Source organism: Carassius gibelio, chromosome A2 (assembly GCF_023724105.1).
Source record: "Carassius gibelio isolate Cgi1373 ecotype wild population from Czech Republic chromosome A2, carGib1.2-hapl.c, whole genome shotgun sequence".
In the NCBI taxonomy this organism is placed as follows: Eukaryota; Metazoa; Chordata; class Actinopteri; order Cypriniformes; family Cyprinidae; genus Carassius; species Carassius gibelio.
Genome location: NC_068372.1, coordinates 12193376 through 12216052, shown reverse-complemented (window position 1 = coordinate 12216052; position 22677 = coordinate 12193376). Strand labels below are relative to the sequence as shown.

Genomic DNA, 22677 nt, shown 5'->3' with positions numbered 1-22677 from the left:
AAGAAAGTCAGTCATACAGGTTTGGATCAATGTTGGAGTGAATGAAAATATTTTATTTTAGGGTGAACTATTCCTTTAAACGTAATTAGCATGTGGTGTGGACATGGAAGCAGACACATGAGATTGGATCTAAGCATGAGTGATCCGTCTTTAGAGAATGCCTTGTTCTCGGTGTGAGTGCCTCACAGTGCTTCATCACTATTTGAGCATACTCTTCTGCGGTGACGTGTTTGTGCAGGGTGAGAATAACTCTGGCTGACGTGGACGTGGAGAGCACTCGGGCTGTTTCACAGTGGGGTCTGAGAACAGAGACTTGTCACTTCGGCGGGGTTCTGATTAGACCCATCACCCTGCATGCCATGCTCTATTCTCCCTGGTAATTGGAGCTGGCAGGAGGTTGGCATGTACCCCTCCCGTCCTCCACTTTCCTTTTTATCCTCCCACAGTGACCCCCCCCAACCCACTCCTCATGTCAGATTGTAATGCGTGTTATGTCCCTCTTTGCTCTGACCCAGCAATGAGGACATGAAGCCTATGCATGTCTCAACCACATTTACTGCAGCCTTGTTCACATTAGCTGGGTTCTCTGTTCCCTTTTTTTCTGCCTTTAGGACATTTTATACTACTTACTCACTACCACCTGAAATGCCATTGTTATTATCTTGGCATCCACGTTGCTTTGTTTTCATAATGAGGCTAAATTAGTTCTTCGCCATTATTTGGCATTAGTTTCATTCATTGGCTTCATTCAACACTCAACTTTTGTAAATAAATATCAGATAGTTATCGCCTACTTTCAAGCCTTAATCTCTTCTTGTGTGTCTCACCTTTATCAGATTGCTTATAGCACTGAATATAAGTCTCCGCTAGTAATTTACTGCTTCACAGAAAACAATGTTCCCTCTGTTTCCACAAAACTGATTAAAGATGAGTTTGTGGTATGCTACTCTGTTAGCTGGTCACATGCATCGATAAAGCTGGGCTGCTTTTGGACTGGTTCCACAGCCAAGGAGATAATACAATAGATTGCCATCTGCAAGGACCTGCACGATTTTATCGCTCTAGTAAGGTCTCATTAAAAAAACGCTCTGGGTCTCTTGATGGCAATAGTAGTTTTTCTATCAGGAAGGAAATTTGATTGGGTACTAACACGGATACTATTGTTACTGTGGCACCCGTTTATGGAGGTTGTCCCAAGGTCCTATATTTTTAACTTTTAGCTTTAAGAGAGTTGGAAGGACCTACAAGACAGCATATGTGAGCAAATGATTAGTTTTATTTTATGGCCAATAAAAAAGTAATAAAATAATACTTTGAAGGAATTAACTGTATATATCAGCAGCGATCAATAGTATATATTCATCATTCAAAAGGAGAAACTGAAACGAAGATATACAAAATAAACGCAGATATACAAAACATAAGCAAAGCAGTTCTTGCTTACCATTTTGAATATCAGTAACGTTGATAACTTTAATCATTTCAATTGGCTCATGTTTTTTTTTTAAAGACAGACACAAATGCAGGTAATTCACACACGCAACTTTAATCTCTCTCCTTTTATCTCAGTATCAGAATGGCCATATTTGTCAAAAAAGTTCAGTAGTTTGCATCACTGTATATAGATGTCGATAATATAACATTTATATCGTAAAACAGTTGACTAATATTAAATGATTTGCATTTAGCAAATTTCCATCTTTCCTCACTGTCTTTCAACATTAAATTGATGCTTTGCACTGGAATTCGCGCTCTGCTTCTGTGAACAGTAAACCCTGCCTACTTTGATTGTCCATCTCAGTTAGTTTGACATTGACAAGCACTGTTAGATGGCGGAGGCAGACCAGGCTGAAAATGTAACTTTTAAAGATTTTTGTTATCATCACAACAAGAGAACTGAATAATGGATTACAGGACATCATTGCAATAATTTCAAATACAAGACATGGATAGTTTTCCCATTTTTAATCATTGAGGGCACTTTTCTGACTTGTCTTTTCCCTATTGCTTGCATGCCAGTCATTATCCCTCTGCGTGCCCATGTTGCGGACCCCTGATTTAACGCATACTTCTTGAATAAAAGCATTTAATTTTTGTGCTTCATAGGGTTCATTAAATGTAGACATAACAGAGTGTTATCGAAAGGGTCCTTAACATTTCAAACTTCAACAATAAACAATAGCACAATGAGCCGCACCCAATGTAAAAGTAGAACTTGATGCGTGAAGGTGACATGATGTCTTGGTAGTCATGAAGCTGAGCATCAGTCGAGCTGTTATTGTTTCTCTTGAAATGCCAGTTGGCTCAACTGCATTTTTAAAGTAACATGATACAAATAAGGTGTTGACGTTGCATAAAAACTTGAGCCTGTACTCTTTGTCTGTAATTGTCAGGATTGCTGCTTCTCATATACCATGACCTCAGCCAGTTGCATAACCTTTCAGACAAAGGTAAAATAAAACTCTGCAATACAAGCAAGAATCATAGAACATGACATCACTGTCATTAAAGTTCAGTTTCTCTCTATTGACTCTTTGTTGGAACATATCTGCAAAGCTCGCAGTCTCACCGTCTGCTCTCAAGTTTCACTCAGCTACTTACAAGTTGGCATCCCAATTACCTAACAAATGTATCATCCCATCAGAGCCATACACCAGTCATAACTGCTTCAGGGAAACAATGAAACTAGTGTTGGCAGGCTTTTTCAATTCAAACCACAATCTTCTGCTGTGCCCACATCTATGTTGTGGCAGAGACTCGGGACAGAGCGGGACATTTTGTAGACTTCTTCCCCTCTTACCTCTTCATCTTAGTAATGGAGTTGTTGCTTGACTCAATATAAGCACACAAGAATTGTATAAAAGAAAAAAAAATCTAAGCTTTGAGTCTTCTGTTTTTTAAATCCTCATGCGTAGTAAAGAGGTGTAAATGATAAAAGTGCTTTCAGGGACGGAGAATGGAGCTTTTATTTAGAAAATGCAAAAGCCTAACCCATCAGCTTGTTTCCTGCTGTGCTTCTATTTTGTGGAATAAATCCTTCCTTTTCCCATTTTGTTTTTACATTCACATACCATTTATTTGTAGAATTCATTATACCTGAAAGGGAGTCTCTGTCATTATAATAAATATTAGTAAGAAGCTAAATATTTTAACATACTTTTAAAAGTGCATTCAGCAATTTTTTTTTCCTCAATAAAATGTTACGTGTAGTAATGAGTAGGTAAAAAAAAAGTTACAAAAATGTACAAAAGATGACATCTCTAGACACATTAGCAGCCTAATAAGAGCCGTTTTATTTTACAAGGTACTGGTTACATCATGGTGGCTGCCATGTTGAGGTCACATGACCATGTGAACACTACTCATTTTATAAATTAGAAACCATCCTGTTATTAGACTCTTTCAGTTGTAAAATAAATTATATCTGAAAGCTAATAACGTTTTCTGTCACATGATGCTTCATCCACACCACTAGGTGTCAGTACAAGTCTAACACAACTTTCACATAAAAAAAAAAAAACAATTAAAAAGTATTTATAAAATATTGCATAAGTATGTCACTAATCTCACATAGCCAGACCATTAGAATGACGGATGGAATTCATGGCAGCTTTCATTGGCCATGAGGCTGTTTACCAACACATCAAACAACCGATCACAGTTTCTTTTTTTTTCATTCATCTTCATCGTTTCGTGTACTCTCAGATGTATTTTAAAGATTTTATTCTATGAAGCACTTGTCATGACAGTTGTAAACACTACAGCTTTCATGAGGGGGTTTGGAATCACGCGATCTGTTGTTTCCATGCGAAATGTTAAAGAACGCAACACATGCGTCTCCCGAAAATCCTATACAATCCAACCAATCCGATGATGACTTCGACTCCTGGAGTGTTTCCACCTTTGTGTCCCATATGCATCGGATGTTTAGCCAGCGGTCTGTGGTCGTGACGTCTGAGGCTAAGACTAGTATGTAACTTACTTTGCACACCTAGATACTTAAGAAACTTTTTTCTTCACTTTGTCATTTGAAAGAACAAGATAATAGTTTTTTTTTTGTTGTTGTTGTTTTTTTGACCCAACTGTTAGGGCAGTCTGAAACATATCTTCACACTCAACTCAGGAGAAACAGCACAGTTGGTTTTCTCTTAGATGTTCTTGCGTACTGTTTCCTCTTTTGCATGCTGACTATTTGACACTTGGTAGTTATTATTTGTACGTTCTTTCACAAGAAAATGTATTCAATTGTTTATTCAGAAAAGGACCGGCATAGTGAATACAACCCACACTCGTACAGGTAGTTGACCTCTCCCGAGCACACCTAGGTAGAAATGTACGCCTCGACACAAGACAGCACATCCTCTCTGTGCTTTCCGAAGGTCACACTTGAACAAAATATCTTGCTGCTTTTGCTTCTTAATGAGCCATAACTTGAACAGCCTCTTATTCCAAGTTACCTTGTACTGCAAAGTTCCCTCCAGCACGGATTCGGCTCAACATTTTCCACCTCCTAAATTACATCTTTTTCAATGTTTTCATAAGAGAGTTAGCGATTCATGAAATAACCCTTTTGAGATTTGCCCACTGTGTTACACATGCTGTCCTGGAACACTAGTCTCGAATTTGAAGTCATAAGAAGCTTTTCAATTCAGCTGTATGAGAAGCATTGCTTTATGCTTTAAGGATCAATACACCAATGATTTAATGTGTAACACACCAGAATAAGAAGACAAGATAGTCTGTTGTGCCCTGTAGACTTTAGAAACAGTGGAATGTTTGTCGTGCAGAGAAATATCTCAAACTGAATAATTCAGCCTTGTCCTTTGGCTTACTTTGGAATCAAAGACAGTGTAATGTTGCCATAATGTTGTTGCTATTGCAAATGTGAATATGTCGCATGCTGGGCTTTCATCCAAACATTTGTGTGAACGTTTGAGATAAAGAAAAATAAAAGAAATTAATAAGTGCTACAGTCATGGAATTGCCCTTGTTTTCATGTGCTTAGAAGCCATATTTTTACACCTTGCCTACTTGCTTATCCTGTTTCTGATATAATTATTTTTCATTTTCATATAATGTGTTATGTAAATGTTTGAAACTTGAAGATATCTGCACTGTTACTCGCTTTGTGTAGAAATAGTGAAAGGCGTCATGGTCTGTATCAGAGTGGAAACAGTGTTTTCCAAACCATTGAAGGACAAAGCATTATTGGCCAACTAGATTTGCATTTCCAGAAAAAAAAAAAAAAAAAAAAAATTCAGGTAAGCAGTTTTAGGCTGTGGTTTTGCATAAATTATATTCAGCATCAGGGAAGAGTTGCAGCTGTCTCATGCTTTGTTTTCTGTCTATGCCACTTGAGTGTCAGCAAATTAGCATTTTTGCAGTGTGTAGAGATGAAGATGTAACAAACAAAGGAACAATCACAATTCAGTATACAATTGAATGCCAGAAAGAAGACCAGTGGCAATTGATAATTGGATGAAGTCATTGCTATTGTGTACATTTTGAATTGTGAATGATTTCCATTCAAATCAGTAAGTCAGTAATGTTCTAAAATTTAGTAAAAAAAAAAAAAAAAACTGATAAAGATCGAGTCATTTATCTATAAAGCACCAACAGAAATTGTTTGTCATAGGGTAATGATGACAGAAAATAAAATAATTTGAGTCATTGCCAAATAAACATTTCTAATAAAAATAGCAGTGGAGAACTTACAAAGAAAAATTTTAACTTTTTTTTTTCTTTTTTTTTTTTTTTTTATAAAGAAGAAAAAAGTAATAAAAACCTTAGATAATGTCAAAATCCAAGGAATAACATTGTGTTTTAATGTTGGACAGTAATAAGTGGCAATGGTATTGCTAAAAAGCACGGAAAAAGTATATCCGTATTGTGCTGCCTTACCAAAACTTTAACTAGTCCTATTGACCCTTTCATTGCATTTATTTATAGCAGATTGCATTTTCATTGTTCCTTTTTGTGTCTCTACTTAAATGCCTGTACAAATTTAAAGCAAACTGAAAGTTTAAAACCTACAAATAATTTGTAAATAACTCCCATTTTGGCTCCTAGGTTGACCTGTTTTTTTTTTTGTTTGTTTGTTTTTGATGCAGAAAACCAGATTCCTCATGGCTTCCCCACCATAGACATGGGCCCTCAGCTGAAAGTGGTGGAGCGAACACGAACAACTACGATGCTCTGTGCTGCCAGTGGGAACCCTGACCCAGAGATCACTTGGTTCAAGGACTTCCTGCCTGTAGACATCAACGGGAATGGGCGAATCAAACAGCTTCGTTCAGGTAAGGTGGCCTAAGCTTTTCAATCACAGTAGCAGCAACTAATGTACTAAGCTTAAATAGCTACAAATATAGACACAGTTCTGTTTCCATATATGTCTTATTTTTTCACATGTTTTACTACATTTATTGAATGCCTATGCAATATTCTAACATAATAAAAACAGGAATTATATTTGTGCAGTGTCAGGTTTTTGGTCTGCCAATTTGACTTTGCCTACTATGGAAGGAAAAATATATTGACATGGCAGATAAGTCTTAAGCCACATGCAAATGGTCTGGGTAATAGTAGGCACCCTTACGGGAATGTGAGAATGCCGCGGAGAGGATCAACCACTCTATTTACATTGTAGACCTTCCTAATGGATAGACCGCTCAGGTCTGGCGGATGAACTGGACTTTGCCCAGGCTGGATTAATGGCTCCTGACTGACTCAGAGTTTATCCCTCTCCACTAAATCCACTTCTTTTAGAGTGCAAGTCCACAGAGCAGCTTATTCTCTAGTTTCTAGCATAAAGGTCTAAGTAAACAGCTTACAAATACACAGTTGAAAGTTTAAACTGCCACTTTGAATCCCTTGCTGAAAGTCTCGTTTATTTTGATTTACTTCTTAGGTATACTTAAAGTCAAATTAACAAAAAGTGCTGTTCCACTAAAGATCAAAACATTGCTTCCTCAAAGATTTGATCTTCGGATGGCATGAGGTGCAAAGCCCTTTTAAGACACTCATGATATAAAATTGTGACAATACAGCTAGTCTTATCTGGCTTATCTGCCTGTTTTAGTCTTTAGGACAGGAGTGGGGAACGTTGATCCTGGAGGGCCTGTGTCCCTGCTGAGTTTAGCTCCAACCCTGAAAAAAAAAAAAAAAAAAAACTAGCTGTATCCTGAAGACCTTGATTAGCTTGTTCAGGTGTGTTTGATTAGGGTTGGAGCTAAACTCTGTAGGGACACAGGCCCTCCAGGATCAACGTTCCCCACCCCTGCTCTAGGAGAATGGTGAATTACACCGGAATTCATTTCCACCGAAATTACCTAGATCAATTGATCCAGGAACTTTTAAAGTACAATGAAGATTAGGCAAATAGTCTGGTGACATAGGTCTGTGTACATTTCTCAATACAAAGTACGCAAATTTCGGACTTGCATCCTTAGTAGTTCGGACTTTGTGAGTTCGACTCGGGAGTGTGAACTCCTGTGGGTGGGACGATGCAAGTTCGGTCAGTCGGTTCAGTTTGGTTACTGCAATTTTCCTCATTGTATATTTACGATAAGATTAAATATGATATCAAATACCACTGCCTCCTTTTGTTTTCATTTAAACATTTTAGTAGCCGCAGAAATGTAGTTCAGGAAAATGTGTATATAGCCTACATTTCAATGAACCTAATTTCGTAACGCAAGTAATTAAATAACAAATTATGAAATATCTTTTTTTTTTTTCACTTTGAAATATGTCAAATTATGGAAGTAAAACAAGCCAAATGAATTTCATGTTGACTTTAATTCACATGTAAAGAAGTGCTATTAGTTTCACACCAAAATTGTCACCTAATTTGCCATGGTCTGTACTTTTCTGAACAATGCTGTGAACAAAAATAACTTGAATACACAATGTTTCACTAAACTCTGCAAATGGTCCGTAAAACAACGAGTTTGGCAGGACTATTTCACAATCATAGCACACAAAAAGTTTGACCTATGATCTTTTTTCTGAGCTAATTCTACTGCACCAGACAGCCAACATTCAAATAATCCAAAGAGGAGTAGTCTAGCTCAACTTGATTCCTTTCTCTTTAATTAAACCTACTTTCATTTGATACCCTCTCTTTTGTTTCCTTATCTCTCTTGTCTACTAACACTTCTTTTCAATCTTGTTTGCATTCAATTTACTTCACCTAGGGGGTTCGCCGATTCGAGGTAAGACAGTTGAAATGTGTCTCATGAAACGTCTCCTCCATTTCCTGTCTCATCACTACCGCTGTCATTTCCTGCTTGTTCCGTATATACACAATCTTTGTCTCACCATTCAACCTGTGTGTGTTCTGATGTCTATATATTGGGGAAAGAGTACAACAGAAACACACTTTTGTTCAAAAGTTTAGGGTCAGTATGGTTTTATTATAATTTTTCAAATAAATTATTCATTTTATTCAGCAAGGATAAACTTGCTCTTCATCAAAAATAAACCAAAAAATATATCATATATCATGCGAAGCATTACATTTTTTTCTAAAACATCTTACTGACTAGAAACTTTTGAACAGTATGTATTACTAAAAAAGTTAGGCATTATTTTTGACCGTGTTTACTTAACAAGGTAATATAGGAATAATTATTGAAGATTCTTTGATTATTTACACACCCTTATGTTGTTTCAAACCTGTGGAACACAAAATGAGATAATTTGAAGAATGTCATGGTTGAGGTAAAAATGTAGGTTCTGGATATTCTAAATATCATCTTTTGTGATCCACAGAAGAACATATTTGGAATTACATGAGGGTAAATAATGACAGAATTTTCATTTCTACAATGAATTCTTTGATGAGGTAAATAAAATAATTGACTCTTGCTAGTTATTATGACATGCATTTGTTGTGGATCATTTCTGAGACCCGAGGCTATGAGTTTGGGTTTCAGGCTGAAGGCCATCTTTATTGTCTCCAGAGTGTGTCTTTTACATTCCATTTGGGCTATGATGAAATTGAAATTATTTGTATTCATTTATTTTTTTGCATACTACTTATGTTAAAATAAGTACATATTGTAAATGAGGGCACAGCCTGATTGTTAAGATGGAGTGTTCGATCAGTCACACAGAATGAAATATGGATTTCAGAAACATGATTGCTAGAGGCGAGCGCTTGATAAAACCAACATTACCCTACTTCTGTTGCGCAGTTAGCAATCTCAGTGGTCTGAGGACCCCTGAAGATTGACTGTAAAATGAAGTTGAACCCCCACCACCAAAGGCTTGTTTGTTACTGCAGACTGTTGGAGCACGCCAGCTCACCTCAGGTTTATGAATCAGGAAGTTCATCTTGCTTGTTGTGGTGGGGAAGCTGACACTGCCTTATGTTCCCAAGTGGTTACAGATTTTTACTGGCTGAATTCTCAGAAGTTCCTGAATTCCTGAAATTCCTCTGATTCTCAACAGCAGGTCTTTGTTAAATTCATCTCCCCTAACTCATGTTGTTTTGTATCTCTTTATCAATGAGGAATATTTATTATCTTCATGCCATTTTATGTCTTCATCAAGTCACATAGTTTGTCCCTGTGTGTGTGTATGTGTTTGTGTGTGTGTGTTTTGAAAATGCATAAGGTTTTTTAACAATAACAATTTAAGCACATAGTCTAAAGCGCACAGCGCAGGTGCACTCAAGGGCGTGCCCTAATTCACTTTCGCTAGTTTAACGATGGAAAAAAACAGCAGGTGCACCCGGGTGCATCGTCTAAATGGGGAGTCCCTATTCTCTTAATGAGTAATGGGTGTTTTTTGGGGTGTAAAGTGCAATAAACCAATCAGTGTGAAATCTCCCATTCCCTTTAAGAGGCAGTTGCGCACGTGACATGGCAGATTTGCTATTTACACGGCAGAATTGGCAAGCGCAAATTCAGAACGAGTCTCCAGAGATGAATTTGTGCTGCTTGTGTGCTGCTGATGCATGCATTGGATATCCATTCTGACATATAGGCATTTTTATATTCATGTAGCCCACACAATAATAATATTTTAATCTTTTATTGTTTCATATTTAAAAATGTCTGTTGGCTGTTACACATCCGTATGTGTAATGAGCAAAGTGAACGTTGTGGACCTGCCCAGAGGCTCATTTTCTACTAACGTGCTCTTTAAATAACAAATAAATAAATAAATCATGATTTTAAACTTTAAACTTTTGAGGTTTTAAACGTTTGGGTTGGTTTGAGTTGGTCTATGGCGCAGTCTGTTTTCATTCGCCTGAACACACCTCTTTTTTAGACCAGCACGCCCATGAGCGCACAAATGCATTTGCTATTTAAACAACGCAGTGCAGGAAAATAAGAACTGCGACGGGCTGAAACTAGCAAAAACACTTGCGTTGCACTTTGCACCGCATTAGGCCGGTTGTATGATAGGGCCCTTCATCTCTTGTTGGAAGTATTAAAGGGATAGTTAACCCAAAAATCTAAATACTGTCATCATTTTCAACCTCATGTCCTTTTAAACGTGTGAGACTTTCTTTCGTCTACAGAACTCAAAATAAGATATTTTGAGGACAGTTTCAATTCTCCATTCAAGTTTGGTCCAAAACTATATTTATTGTATGGACCGAAACAAATCTCTTCTTTAATGTTTTGCAGAAGAAAAAAAGTCATGCAGGTTTGGACCTAAATGGGGGTTAGTAAATGATACAGAATTTAAATTTCTCTTTAATTTATGATGTCATATCAAATATCATAAAAATACCCTGATGATTAAAAAATAATTATATATTTCTTTCTGTAACTGTCAAAGATGTTAAACACTTGCTTTAAAAGAAGTAAATAATAGAACAATTCATTTAAATTAAATTAAAAATGCAAATAAATGTGGTGATTTTCACATTCATCATTTAGTTTAGATGGAATTTTGTATTCTTTTTATTTATTTTATTCCGTTTACATAATATGGCACTATCAGTCAGATGTTGTCAGGACTGAGGTGTGATGGCAATCAGTGCTGAGCAATCTCTGAACTGATTAGCAATTTGCTGCTTGTCAGAGTAGGAAACACCACCAATCAGTTTTCCTTGAGCTTGGAGATTGGGCAAGGTTAGTGGTGCATGTTATTTTTTCCCTGCAGCACTGGGAAGCAGTCAGGGGTAAACTGAAGGTGATAATCTATACTATGTGGTACACCACTGCCTGAGGTAAAAATGTGTGTTATTGCTAGATTAAGAGCCTGGCACAGTCTTTTTAAAGCAAACTCAGTATCTGTGGTTAGGACACCCAGACTGATTATTCATTTGATGTTCATGACTGTTCTAAATACACAACTAGTTAAAAATTTGGACTAATTACATTTTTTAATGTTTTTGAAAGATGTCTTATATGCTTTCCAAGGCGGCATTTATTTGATTAAAAAATACAATAAAAACAGTAATATTGTGAAATATGATTACAATTTAATTTAATATATTTTAAAATGTAGGGTCTTTGGTGTCACATGATCTTTTAGAAATCATTTTAATATGCTTCATACTTAATTATTATCAGTTTTTATCTGTTGTAACATTGTAAATGCTGTTACCTGTCACTTTTGATCAATTTCATGTGTTCTTAATAAATCATTATTATAATTTTAAATCATTCTTACCCCAAAAGTGAATGGGTGAGTGACAAAACATTTAAATGGTTTGAAATAGGGTATTTTGAAGAATGTCTTGGTTGTTGTTTTACAAAATTGTTGTGGTTCTTGGTTTACAGTATTGATAAATATTTCTTGGGCAGCAAATCAGCATATTACAATGATTTCTGAAGGATCATGTGACACTGAAGACTGAAGTATTGGCTGCTTTGCAATCATAGAAATACATAAAAATAAAAATAAAAATCATAAAATAAATAGCAGCGTATATGTTAAAAGACTAATCAAAAATTGTTCTCATGTGACCTTATGAGGCACGATTTTTATCTCTAGCGACTAAACAGGCAGCATAGTTTTGTACGGTATTGATGTTTTGTTCTTTTTGGTCGGTATAAATATGCCACAGCAGTAATAAAGTCATGTGCTGTAGCATAATTGGCTCTGACTCAATGACATTAATATCCCGAAAGCTTTTTCTAATGACAGTGAAAGGCAAATATGTTGAGTTATAGACTCACTCAACCTGCAAAATCAGCTTTATGCATATGTCTTAGGCAGCATTCTAAGCCAATAAACTATATACACAGTGGAAGAGGTCTGACATTTAAACGGGGAGTGTTTACTGATGGTCTGCAGTGAAAGTTTGCTCTTTGGTGAGGAAAGTTGCAACAGGGGATTCATAATCGTGTTCATGAATCAAAGAGGTGACTTTTATTCTTTTTTTTTTTTTTTTCTTCAGGAGCTCTGCAGATTGAAAACAGCCAGGAATCAGACCAGGGCAAGTACGAATGTGTGGCTACGAACAGCGCTGGGACGCGCTACTCGGCTCCCGCCAATCTCTACGTGCGAGGTAAGAGCCGTGCTCCAGGTGCTGCCCCTATCAAAACAACTTCCTCAACAAATGCTTCACACCTTTATTTTGACCATGTTACAATTTTATTTTGACTTCCACACGTGTTGAACTTTGTCTGACATTTCGGAGCCAAGATAAACTAAAGTTGTTGTTCAAATCATGCTGGAAACAAAATATTTCCTGCTTTGTTTTGAATTCATAGCAACTGAAGCAAAGGTAAACATGTATATTTCTCGCAGTATATGTTGTGACAAAAAGGTTTAATCAATGGTGAGTGCCACAGAAGACACCTGCAGTATTATTACCTGGATTTAAAGGTATAATGGTGTGGAGGCATTGTCTGTGAAACAGAACCCTGGGAGTGCTGTTGTTATGAGTGTCAACCCCTTCAGCTCTTTTCATGCAGGTAATAACAGGGAGCTTATGGCAGGCTGCCAGTATGGCCTCCAGCTAGTGACGTTACGATGCCACCCAGTAATTGTCACGCAAGAGGTGAAGACTAAGCCTTCTCATGCTTCCTGTCAAACAAACAACCAAAAATGTTTCATACAGTGGGATTAAACCGCAGACGTCATCATACAACTAAATCATCTAAACACATTGCAAGATATTAAATGGATTAAATTGTATTTCGCATAAAAAAACTAAGCATACGGAACATTATGGTTTGCATGTTGACGTTAATTTAAGAAAATTAAACACATTTTCCCAAATGCATCCAGATGTTTTATTTATATATATATATATATATATATATATATATATATATATATATATATATATATATATATATATATATATATATTTTTTTTTAATACTGTCTTTTTATTCTTCTGGTAAAATACGATCTGGACATATTTTTGACAGGTTTGTTGTAACATGTACAGATCATATTTTACCAGAAAATGAAAAGAATATATATATATTCTATATATATATATATATATATATATATATATATATATATATATATATATATATATATATATATATATATATATATATATATATATATATATATATAAAGTGATATTTATTATTATAATTTTTTTTTTTTTATATCAGTCTGTATGACCCTACGTTTCACTAACGTTTCACAGCGAACATGTGCAGCCAAAATAACAAAAACAGGAACTTTTGGAGCCAAATCAACAGCTAACTTCCTCAGAGTTGACAGGAGCATAATGGGTCGCCTTTATCCACATGGCCATCAAAGGCTGGGTGTGGGTCCTTGTTTTTAAAGTTGTGTCTGTAAAATGCCTAATCACGCTTTCTCCTCAAGGGTGTTCAGCACAGCGTCCTTGTACCATTCCTCAGCTTCCCATCCCTGCTCAATTATCTGCTCACTCTTGATGACTTGGGTGTCTAAGACTGCCAGCATGTCAGTAGATCTATGCATTCAATAGCTGCTTCCTTTTTCCCTGGCCTCAGCACTTTTCTGGGAGCTGTCTAAATGCTCTAAGACTGTCTCTGTCTCTCATTCTCCCGCTCTTTCCGTCTGTCTGACAGAGGACTATATCACCTGGGAGAATCTCAGTCATGTATACTGGCTGTATATGGGAATGCTCATTTGTCAGCCGCTTAGTGAAACGTTGTCAAACAGTGTCTGCTCTCCTTCCTCTGCTCCTGAAACTGACAACAAATCAAACAGAGTGAAGTGGGCACACACTTTATACCGCCTGTCTGTTTATTCTATCTTGTGTGAATAAGTGTGTGGGGGTCCATTTTATAAGATGATTTTTAATATGCTTTTCACTCAGCTAATTTTATATCGTAGCGTTACATTGGCAGTCCTAATAAGCCTTGATTGACATCATATCTTTCATGTGTCAATGTGTGGCAGAATTTGGCCCAGGGCTCTTTTAGAGGATCCCAGTGGTCTCTCAGCCTCACTGGAGACATGGTTATGTATGCTCACATGCATACAGAGACAGCTATCAGAAAATGTTCAGTCATTCTGAGTTGCGTGTATAGCAGCAATGTCAATCCTCCAACAAAATTCTAATACCTTGTCAGTAATTCTATGCTGTTCTGATCATTGGACTTTCTTTTTTTTTTTTTGCGAATGTCTGTTAAAACAAAAACAAAACCAAAAGTTTAATTGTGACTATTAATAACTCACATCAAAGACTGTATTTCTAACTGTTGCAAATTGTGTTTTTCATAAATTGTGATTTTAAGTATCACAAAATTGACTTTAAGTCTCAGTGACTTTGGGCCCTATCTTGCACCCAGCGCAATTGACTTTGTACACCGACGCACGTGTCATTCCTATTTTGCACCCGCGCAAAGCGCACTTTTCCCTCCACAGAAGCACGTCGCTAAACTAGTGAATGAACTTGCGCTCCCTGGGCGGTTCAGCGCAAAAAAGGAGGTGTGTTCCGGCGCAAACAATCCCTGGTGCTATTTTGCTGTTCCATTAAACAATTGCGCCACTGACCAGAAAAAACCTAGTCTAAAGTCAGTGGCGCGTTGCGCGTTGTTCATTATGCTATTCTAAGGGCGCATGCTTGACCATAATGTATAGCGTGCACAACGCGCATACACTTTGCTCATGTAATCTACACAGATGCAACAGTTATTTTTGCAAATCATAAATTGTTACACTAAAAAAAAATATTAACACATGAGATGACGGAAATCATTGTGGCGTATTTTGAGTGGGTTTCTCCCATCCCCATACAACACAACTTCTCTGTCTTTCACTGCTCTTACAAGAACATCAGTCTGCTCGGCTGTGAACCGCTCCTGGCGTGCGCCTGGTAAATACGCCATAATAATAGCAATCCATAATGGAACTTGCGCATCTGCTTTTAAAGGGAATGTTGGATGACGCTCCGATTGGTTTATTTCACGTTACGCCCAAACCACACCTATGAATAATGAAGCTACTTCAGACCAACCCATTTTAGATTTGCTCCGGGCGTAAGAGCCATTTATCCCGCCGGGAAAATAGCAACAGCGCCGAGACCCGCCCACAAAGTTACTTGCGCTTCGCGCTTTGACACTTGCGTTTCAGATCGTTAAAATAGGGCCCTTTATTTCTCATTATGTGGTTTAATTTCTTAATTTAAACTTTCTTACAATTGATGCTTTTATTTTTTATTTTTTTTACTGTGAGGTACAAATGGTCCCCCATACAGTATTTGTTCCATCTAAGTTTAGTGTTAATAACAGTCTCTGAAAAAAATGAGACTGTAAACTGACTATCTTAAATTAATATCCGTCATTAACCGTTATTAATTTGATTGTGTTTCCTATAAAAATGCAGTGATTTCTTTTTCACATGTATCTTATAATAGGCTTATATTTACCTTTAACATTGTAAACCTACAAGATGTGTGAGATATATGGTATACACAAATCTAACTTTCTCAAATGTTATGATTTAGGTGTGTCTTTCTGTCTTTGTTAGAGTTTCCATTGCATTTTTCTAACCGCCATGAAATTGTTCACAAATGTGTTTCCATGTTCTCTTGTCTCCCATTTGTCTCTGTCTTTCAATTTCATCTCCATTTCACTTGGTCAAACTCGCACCTCATGTGTAAGACCCTCGAGAAGGTTGGTTCTTTTCACTCGTAACTGCTTCTTGCAGACCTCAACCCTGGATCCCTCTTTAATCAGAGACCCTTGTTATCTATCACTCCCTCTACTATGTTACCCTTCATCTCTCTGTTCAGGCTTAATGTGTCCTGTCAGGTGGTTTGCATGAGCCTGATACTCCATGACGTAGGGGCTGCTTTCACAGATTACATCTGGTGCTCGATTAAAATGGATAGCAATGTTATTTAATCCAAACTAGTATAAATCTGTGTAAAACAACCACCTTAAATTTACAAACAGTCAATTATAATAATAGCTTTTATTTATTTTTTAATCTCAGTTATTTAATTTAATTTAAAACCTCTTTTTCTCTCTCTCTCTCTCACCATGCATGTATGCTAACAACTTCTATAACCTTACTGAGTCCCTTGCATGAATACCATTAACCTGAATTAGTATGATTGTGTTCTCTACAGCATTGAATCATAAATTGGATAATTTTATTTTGTTTATCTTATAATAGGCATGTATTTACCTTTACCATAGTAAGCCTACAGTATATATCAGGGTTGTCAAACTCAGTTCCTGGAGGGCTGGAGCCCTGCAGAGTTTTATTCCAACCCTGCTCCAACATACACACCAAATAGTTTTTAAAGAAGTCTGAAGGACTTGATTAGTTGGATCAAGTGTGTTTAATTAAGGTTGAATCAAATCTTTGCAGGGCTCTGGCCCTCCATAAATTGAGTTTGACACCGCTGGTATATGATATGTGGTAGAAAATACAACATTTGTGTGTGTGTGTGTGTGTGTGATTTGATTGTGTCTCTGTCTTTGTTATAGATTCCATTGCATTTTTTTTAACTGCCATGAAATGATTTATAAATGTCTTTTCATGTTCTCTTGTCTCTCATTTGTCTGTCTTTCAATTTCATCTCCATCATATAACCTGCTCGAACTCTCACCTCATGTAGTAATCCCTCGAGGAGGTTGGTTCTTTTCACTCTTACCACATTCTGCAGACCTCAACCTGGATCCCTCTTTAATAGAGACCCTTGTTTTCAATCTTACTCCCTCTTCTATAGCAATGTTAGCAATGATTTATAATAACATTTGTTAATGATAATATCTTTTAATTTAATTTAAAATGTAATTTAACTTTATTTAAATTGTAATTTAATTTAAAATGTAATTTAATTTAATTTAATTTAATTTAATTTAATTTAATTTAATTTAATTTAAAGATTCACATTATCCTTCAAAAGTCATTATTAGATGCTGATTTGGTGTTTACGAAATTTGTATTTATTTTTTTATTGTTATCAGTGTTACAAATCCAATTTTTTAGGCTTCTTTGAACAAAAAGTGTGAAAAACAGCATTTATTTGAAACGGAAATCTTTTTTAACATTTATAAATGTATTTTCTGTCACAATGAACATACAGTGATACATTACTAAAAAATGTATCTTATAGTAGGTATTTATTGTAAACATGCAGTTTGTGTGTATAATATTGTGTCTCTGTCTTTGTAAGACATTCCATTGCATTTTTCTAGCTGCCATAAAACTATTTACAAATCTTTTTTTTCATGTTCTTGTCTCCCATTTGTCTCTGTCTTTCAATTTCATCTCCATATCACTTGGTCAAACTCGCACCTCATGTCTTAGACCCTCGAGAAGGTTGGTTCTTTTCACTCGTAACTGCTTCTTGCAGACCTCAACCCTGGATCCCTCTTTAATCAGAGACCCTTGTTATCTATCACTCCCTCCTCACGTTACCCTTCATCTCTCTGTTCAGGCTTAATGTGTCCTGTCAGGTGGTTTGCATGAGCCTGATACTCCATGAAACTAAAAGTTTTAATTTGTTATTTTTAAATATTGTGAAATAATTTAATTTAATTCAATTCCTCTTTTTTTCTTTTTTTTTTTTTTCTTTTTTTGTGGTCAGGTTCAAGTGTCAGTTTTATTCCACAATGCATGTATGGTTTTGCTTATGAATAGAAAACTCTTTCAATCAACCTGCTTCCCATTACCTGAAGCTTTATAATAGAAATATCACCATTTTACTTCTGCTGTATTACCCACACTGACTTTCCATTCATACTTCAAATCATTGTAACCATATGCCCATGTCCATAGTCATGGTTTGTCAGTGTCACAGAGTTCCCAGGAAATCAATAAAGTTAATAGTTGTAGTTCTCAGACATGCTATTGCTACTGTAATTTCTTTGCAACAGTGGACTTAAAGTACTTTGAATTTCACATAGGCTAATTCAAAGAAAAAATGCTCAAGACTATCGTTTTGCCTTTACAGTGCAAACATAATGAGGAGAATAACAAGCTTGGTCGCTGTGTATATCTGAAAATAAAATGAGAGCGCATAGTCGAGAATCCAATTTCAGGAGGACCTGTGCAAAAACCAATTATTGCCTATGCCATTTCTTCATAGACAGACATGAGACAGTGGGTCATTAACACAAACTGGAAGAGTCTGTTTAATGTGCTGCTGTTTTATAGTCCTATTTTGGGAGAATAAATGAAAAAAGGTCTCTCCAGCTTCTGCTATTTGTAAATAGTCCAGCATTAGCATCCCCAGTGATGGCCACCAGCTACAATTCTGAGCACAGCACAATAGAGACCGAAACACATCCTAGTATTTGCATTGATAACGGAGTACACCTTGAGCTTGGCCTCGAGCAGTCGAGTCCGTTAATGTCAAAGCAGGTTTGAATTCCATTCAGACTCTCTCCTCACCATCTCTGCACGGTGTCAGCAGGTTCCTTTTCGTCTCCATGGGAACCTGTTTTAATGTCGGGTTTATCTGCATATCGGAGACTCACAAAAAGAAGAGCCCAGTGAACAATGCATCTCCCACAAGGTCTCAGACAGGTTCCTGAATCCAGACAGGACTGAGCAACAACAGACCAAGGTCTCAGTGTCACCGGGTGATAAACTGACCGAAAAAAAGCTCACATCCTGCAATGCCTCAGCAAGGATGTTTTCGTTTATTTTTCTCCTCGATTCCACAATTCAATAAAGCTCCCCACTGGCATTAATTTGAATTTCTCACTACATAAGAAACACCATTACTATCCCTTCTTCACCATTCCCCCTGCACATACTGGTTTATCACCCTCTTCTGCACATATGTGTGAGCCACAGTATTGACTTCCTGCTTCCAGTTGTTAAGCTTCAGGCTTTAACAAATGGAAAAAGTGACAGGTCGTCCCTTGAAACAAATTAGTTTGACCCGTCAGCTCAACTTCATGTTAGTTTGTTCATGTTAGTGACATAGCCTTAGTAATCAAACTAGAGATTTAATAATTCATTAGATTTTCCCGTGTATATGGTCTTTTCCAAACTGTTTTTGTATCAAATGTTGACATAAGACTACAAAATACTACCTGTTGAAACTCACCCTGGATGTTCTTCTCTCTGGTAGTACGGCGAGTGCCGCCCCGTTTCTCTATCCCACCTACCAATCACGAGGTGATGCCAGGGGGCAGTGTCAACCTCACCTGTGTGGCGGTAGGTGCCCCAATGCCCTATGTTAAATGGATGGCTGGAGAGGTGGAGCTCACCAAGGACGAGGAGATGCCCGTGGGACGCAATGTCCTGGAGCTCACCAACATCCGTCAGTCGACCAACTACACCTGCGTGGCTATTTCATCTCTCGGTATGATTGAGGCAACTGCACAAGTTTCTGTCAAAGGTAAGACCCCTGAAAGAGTGATCTCTCCACTAAAAAATTATTTTTTCCTGAAATAATAATGTACATTAAAGGCCCAGGTATACTTGGTGCATTGAGCACACAAACCATTAAAAGTACACTCAGTTGATGTGACTGAAGCGTGTGTACTACCTGCAGTAGTCGATCTTTGTTTTTGAATTCTGAAATCAAATGATGGCACTCGGACTGGCCTTGAGCCGGAGAAGAATGTGTACAAGGAAAGTGTACTTTAGGTTTTAGACCAGGTATCTGTATTAAGAACATAAATTGGTTCATTTCGTTAGATTTTCTGTAGATTTAAAGATGCTGTAGACACTCTTGTTTTTCCCAAGACCCTAAACAGGTTGACAGATACTAGAAAAAGTTCTTATCTAACTGCAACCCTAAGGTTCTGTGCAGCTGTTTGGTACGTCTGGCAAATACTCACAAAGAAAAAAACATGGACACTTGCTCTCTGTTGACTGAGCTTTAGGGACTTCCCACGTTTTACTGTGGGCTGTGAGAAAATGAAAATCTTTAGATTATTCTGAGCATGTGTTTACCCAGACCAGATGTCTGGAGCTGTATTATTGCGGCTGGTCCCACAAGACAACGCCGAGTCCTGCCAGACTTCGTTCCTCGTCATCATGGCTGCCTCTATTGATTGCACTTTGCACTTCACAAATCAATATGGACTCGGAGAATGTCACCGACATTTATCTGGAGTCCAGCCACAAATCTCAAAGACACATTGACGAGGCGGGACCGGCTGCCTTTCTGTGAATCACCAGAATACAAGACTTTCTTCTTTCTCATTATGTCTTACATGCCTGTCTTTCTCTATTTTTAGGAGTGCACTGTGTAGGCAGCTTAGCCTACGTACACTGTCATCTGTTTAATTTCCTTTCTTATTGTTTGCTCCTCAGCTCTCCCAAAGCCTCCTACATCTCTAATTGTGACGGAAACCACAGCTACAAGTGTTACACTGACATGGGATTCTGGAAACCCTGAACCTGTGTCTTACTACATTATCCAGTACCGGGCCAAGACCTCGGACACCAACTTCCAAGAAGTGGATGGTGTTGCCACCACACGTTACAGCATTGGTGGTCTCAGCCCTTATTCCGAGTACGAGTTCCACATCATGGCGGTCAACAACATTGGCCGTGGGCCTCCCAGCGACCCAGTTGAGACACGGACGGGTGAGCAAGCACCTTCCTCCCCACCACTGAATGTCCAGGCACGAATGCTGAGTGCCAGCACCATGCTGGTGCAGTGGGAACCGCCGGAGGAACCTAATGGTCAGATTAGAGGCTATCGCATCTACTTCACATCTGACCTGGATGCTCCTCTCAGTGCCTGGCAGAAACACAACACGGACGACAGCCGCCTCACCACCATCTCAAATCTGACCCCCGACATCACCTACAGCCTGCGTGTGTTGGGCTTTACATCTGTAGGAGACGGACCCCCATCTGATGTGTTGCAGGTCAAAACACAACAAGGAGGTAATTTTTGGCGTTAATGAATAAATACCTTGATGCTTTTACATAGGGCTGGGTAAAAAATATATTTTTTGCTGATCAGTCATGATGTCGCATGCAATAATTTGTTGCATGATCAGTGTAGTCTGATTCATTAACAAGAGACTCGTATGAACTGGTTCTTTTTAGTGAATCAAAAACATACAGTACAGTGTGACCATTATAGTCTGACTGAAAAATTACTCTCATTAATATGTTATTTTTAGTGAATTCAGTTATACTACGCAACCACTTCTGGTTAATAAATATATTAACATATTATATGACAGATGGATTGGGCCCTGTAGGTATTTTTTATATTGTGCATATTTTTGTAATATACCAAATTTTCTTCATATCATTTAATCAAGTCAAGTCTGCTTTATTGTCAATTGCACAGGTACAGTACATACATACAGAGTATTGAAATTACGTTACTCTCAGACCCATGGTGCATACAGATAACACTACAGTAGAGCCTAAAAATCAATCAGCAAAAGCTTGGAAACAATTATTTTTTGAAGCAAAATTGACATTGTACCCTAATGCATTATAATCATAATGAAATTGATTTGAATTGAAATCTAATTGAATTCAGGAAATATTTACCAATACCCAGCCCTAATCTTGCATAGCTTATTTTCATTTAACTACAATAACAATACTTATGCATCTGTTGTCGCTAACATCTCTTTATCTGTTGAATTTCAAGTACCTGCTCAGCCTTCCAACTTTGAGGCTGAAGCAGAGCTGGATACGCGGATCCAGCTAACTTGGCTGTGGCCAGTTCAGGACCCCATCATCAAATATGAGCTGCTATATTGGGAGGCTGCCTCCGGGAACAAGGTATCACGCCAGTGCTTGTTTCTGCCCGATTCATTCAGAATTACAAGCAGACCAGATACTGAATAGATGCAGCTGTTGCTGTGGGCCATGGATACAAATGAAAGTTAGCTGAAAATGACATTTCACAAAATGACTGCTGGCAAAAGTCTGCAGTCAGTTGATAGAATTAGATTGTGCAAAAACAGAATGTATTTATCAATGCTCAGTGCTTGACAGCATTTCTACCTGATGCCGGGCTGTTTGGATGTTTTCTTGATGTCAGTTCATCCACATTGAGCTCAGATGTCTTATGCACACTTATAAAGCACATCTCAGTGTTTTTGTGAAAAACTTCTGTGCCCACTCCATTCATCTTAAAAAGAATAATGAGAAAAATATGTAGATTTATTAATTTAGCTGATACAGAGAAAAACATACCAGCCTACAATATTAGCTGTTAAAAGTTTGCTGATAAATAATAACTGAAAACTGCATGTTCCGTCACTTGTCACATTTTTGTTGAATAATGTAAATTCATGCTTTGTGAAAACATACTGAAATGTAAGCCATTATTTATTCAAAATCTCTCTCTTCACGATCT

At 37.4% G+C, this 22677-nt stretch overlaps 1 protein-coding gene across 10 annotated transcripts in view; it reads left to right on the top strand.

Moving 5' to 3' along the window:
• LOC128026610 (receptor-type tyrosine-protein phosphatase F) overlaps window positions 1–22677 on the top strand; it is a 210817-nt gene that overhangs the window by 127144 nt on the left and 60996 nt on the right. For 5 of the 10 annotated variants that reach the window (XM_052613859.1, XM_052613886.1, XM_052613871.1 and 2 more), the window contains exons 5-10: window positions 6111–6296; window positions 8196–8213; window positions 12365–12475; window positions 19462–19731; window positions 20655–21236; window positions 21964–22097. In XM_052613859.1, coding sequence (XP_052469819.1) covers window positions 6111–6296; window positions 8196–8213; window positions 12365–12475; window positions 19462–19731; window positions 20655–21236; window positions 21964–22097 — 1301 coding nt within the window. Of the gene's footprint in view, window positions 1–6110; window positions 6297–8195; window positions 8214–12364; window positions 12476–17364; window positions 17700–19461; window positions 19732–20654; window positions 21237–21963; window positions 22098–22677 lie in introns of those variants that run through there. The other 5 variants (XM_052613908.1, XM_052613893.1, XM_052613877.1 and 2 more) reach the window with 2 other exon arrangements.